Genomic DNA, 3,274 nt, shown 5'->3' with positions numbered 1-3,274 from the left:
GCCCGCCCCCGGCTGGCGCCTCGCAGGACTCAGGAAACGCTGCCCATCGGCCTCCGGCGTGACATCATGGGCTGGGCAGCTCAGGACAGGCCCAGCGCCCAGCTGCCAACAGCGTCCCTGCGAGCCCCGAGCGCCTATCCCGGGCCTGGGGCTGAGCGGCACCGCCGCGGTCTCTTGCCCTTCGGACACCCAGGGCTGCAGCCTGGCTCCGTGCCCGGGGCTCCCCGGCGGGCCGGGTGCAGGGGCACCCTTCTTCAGGTCCCCTCTTCAGCCGGGAGGCGCCAGAGTCCTGGGCCGGGCCGGCTTCCTCAAGCCCCTGTCCGGCGCCTCCCGCCGGGCTCGCGGCCACCTGCCCTTCCAGGGCCTGGTACCAGCTCGGGCCACCAGCCCGCCAGCGCCGCCTCCCACATGGGGTCGCCTCCGTGCTGAGGGCCGCAGCTGGGTGTGGGGGCTGTGCTGAGCTGCACACCCCACACACTTGGGGCCGGCCAGGCCGGGCTGCGAGCCGTGGCCCAGCAGGGGCGCTCACCAGGCCCCGACCAGCACGAGTCGGGCCCCGGCCCTGGCGCCTAGCGCCCTGCGCCCACGCGAGGGCCAGCCTGCCCCTGCTCGTCCCCTCTGCATGGTGGATGGCCCCCACTGCCACCTGCCCCCCCAACCCCCTCGGGGCAGGGACCCTGGAGCCCCGCACCAGCAGAGGGCACCACTAGGCGCCCTCACCTGCGCCATCTGCCCCCATGCGCCCCACCCCCTGGGCCCTGGACGCAGCGTCCAGAGAGGGCTCCTTCCACACCACACAGTGGGTCTCCTGTCCACTGACTTAGAGTGACCTCTGGGGGCAGCTGTGATGCCTGACCAGTCCTGCCCCCCAGAAGGCCCTGAACTGCCCTGCAAACTAGGGCACACTGAGGAAAAACCCTCCCCCTTCTCTCCCCCTTTCTCTCTCCCCCTCCTCCCCATCTCCCTGCCCTCTCCTTACCCCTCCCCCACTCCTCTTAAGGGGTCCCGCCAGCCCCCACGCACCCCATTCTTCCCAGGACCCTGAGCCGACAGGGGCACCGTGGGGAAGGAGGGCCCATGTCTGCTCTTGGGACGGAGCCGCCGCGGCCCTCAGGTCCCGGGCTGACACCCTGGTAGCGCCCCGACCCGACCCACGCGTGTCCGCCCCCCGCCTCCCCCACGCATTCCCCCCCCCCAGGCTGTCTGCCTGCCTCTGCCTGCCTCCTGCTCTCTGCTGCCCCTGGAGGCCAGGGCCCAGGAGCCTCGGACTGAGCGCCCTTCCCCGGGTCCCAGCCCCGCCCTGGGTCCATGTCCACCCCAGCCAGTCCTCCCTCGCCCCGTGTCCACCCCAGCTCCTGTCCTCCCTTGCCCAGTGTCCACCCCAGCCGGTCCTCCCTCGCCCCGTGTCCACCCCAGCGCCGGTCCTCCCTTGCCCGGTGTCCACCCCAGCCGGTCCTCCCTCCAAGGAGCACTGCCGGCCTCGCCCGCAACATGGGCTGCACAGCCGTACGAGGCGCCCCTCCCTCGCAGACCCGCCGCCCCTCCCCAGGCCCCGGGGCACCTTGCCCGTGAGCCCCTGGGCCACCTGCCCCTGCCGGCCACCAGGCTGGCCCAGCTGACCCCCCCACCCCCTGTCCTTTCCAGTTCCGGAAGCGGCTGGCCCTGGCCGTACTTCCCGTCCTTGTTCCCGGCCTGGGAACCGGCCAGGGTGGCCCGAGCAGGACTTCCCCGAGGACAGCCGGTCCCTGGAGGCGCCCTGGTGGCGCGGGACGCACCCAGGTCCCTTGTGGGGCTCTCCAGAACAGGGCGGTGGCGCCGAGACCCCTAGGAGCAGGCTGAGGGCGCAGGCGCGCACCGGGCAGGTGCCCTGCAACCCCAAGCGCCACGCTGGGCACAGCCCCCCTTGGGGGTGTGACCCCAGCCGCCCCCGCAGGGCAGACTGTGGAGAGGGGAGGGTGCAGAACCCCCCAGCTCCCTGGAGCCACCTGGGCAGGAGGCTGACAGAGACCCCGGCGCCCAGACCCCCTCCCCCAGAGCCGCGAGAGCCCAGGGCAGCCGGGCCCTGCAGAGAGCCCTGCGGTCCCAGGGCGGGGCACCCCTCCCTGGGGCTCAGGGCTCCCGCTCCCCAACTGTGGCCCCTCAAGGCTCCCGCCAATCCCGCACACAGGCACTCGGCGCCACAGCTCCCACAGGCCGCCGAAAGGGCCAGGGCCTCGGGGGCCCGGAGGGCGCCCTGCGCCAGCAGCCCCGGCTTTCTTCCCGGTTCCCCAGCTTCGCCCGGCCTGCGGGCGCCTGGCTCAGCCCCTGCTCGCCCCTCCGTGGGGCGTCTGCCCCGGTGGGAGCCGAGACCCCAGCGTCCTCACGGAGGCGCGGCCGGTGCGGGCAGCGGCTGAAGGTCCTCGGGGCATCGCAGTAAACGCGCCCACAGGAGCTTCTCCAAACACAGGTCTGCCCCTGCCCTGAGCTGGGGCGCGGCTTCTGGGACCCCTCTTCCGAGTGCCTGGACCTCGCCCAGGGCTTGGGCGCGGATACACCGGCTTATGGGCACCTAGCGCTCTCCCGCGCCCTTTCTTCCCCGCCGGACCTTTCAGAAGAGAGCCCCTCCCCCCGCAGCCCGCACCCCGTCCTCCCCACCGGCCCTGCCTGGGGGCTCCCTCCGGTGTCTGAGCTGCCCCTGGCGCTCTCCCGCCCCACACCTGTCCCGGCAGGTGAGCTCCCCAGCCCCTCCCTCCTCTTCCCTCCTCCCAGCTGGGGCCTGGCCCGGGTCGGCAGGGGGGTGCGGGTGCAGCTGCTTAGGGGACCCTTGTCTCCAGCTCGCTCCACCCAGGCCGGCGCCCCTCCCCCGCTGCCCCTGTCCCGGCCGCCCGCCCCCTCCGTCCCCAGGCTCAGGTCCTCCCTGTCCCCAGGGCCGTCAGCCTGGCACCTCCCCCCGGGGGCTTGGTTTTGGGGGGCCAGGCTCAGGGACATCTTGGCAGCAGGCTGGGGGCGCCACCCCGGGAGCCGGATCCTCCGGCCTCTCGCTTCTCACAGGCGTGGTTTTCCGGGGCGCAGCAGCACGTGGGGGGCCGGTAGGGGGCTTTGCAGCAGCGGCCTCCGACCCTGTGGCGGTGCTCCGGGGCGGCAGGGCAGTCGGGAGGGCCTCTGGGACCCCCGCGCGGGGGGAAAAGGACGTTCCCAGCCAGGCCCCCTGCAGGCGATCCGGCCACGACAAACGCCGCGCTGAGCGCCGGGACCTGCGCGCTTCGGCCACGCACCGCGGGGTCACAGCCGCCGC

The 3,274-nt window shown here is 73.9% G+C and overlaps 1 protein-coding gene across 1 annotated transcript in view; it reads left to right on the top strand.

Moving 5' to 3' along the window:
- Nucleotides 1-66: 66 nt before the first annotated feature.
- RHPN1 (rhophilin, Rho GTPase binding protein 1) overlaps nucleotides 67-3,274 on the top strand; it is a 22,116-nt gene continuing 18,908 nt past the window's right edge. The window contains exons 1-5 of the mRNA XM_012722878.1: nucleotides 67-210; nucleotides 272-442; nucleotides 1,645-1,668; nucleotides 2,272-2,412; nucleotides 2,516-2,708. Coding sequence (XP_012578332.1) covers nucleotides 67-210; nucleotides 272-442; nucleotides 1,645-1,668; nucleotides 2,272-2,412; nucleotides 2,516-2,708 — 673 coding nt within the window. The remainder of the gene's footprint in view (nucleotides 211-271; nucleotides 443-1,644; nucleotides 1,669-2,271; nucleotides 2,413-2,515; nucleotides 2,709-3,274) is intronic.

This window comes from Condylura cristata, unplaced genomic scaffold (genome assembly GCF_000260355.1).
Source record: "Condylura cristata isolate star-nosed mole 26May11 unplaced genomic scaffold, ConCri1.0 scaffold00009, whole genome shotgun sequence".
NCBI lineage: Eukaryota > Metazoa > Chordata > Mammalia > Eulipotyphla > Talpidae > Condylura > Condylura cristata.
Note: the sequence above shows the minus strand (reverse complement) of the source record. Positions and strands in the feature narration are given on the sequence as shown.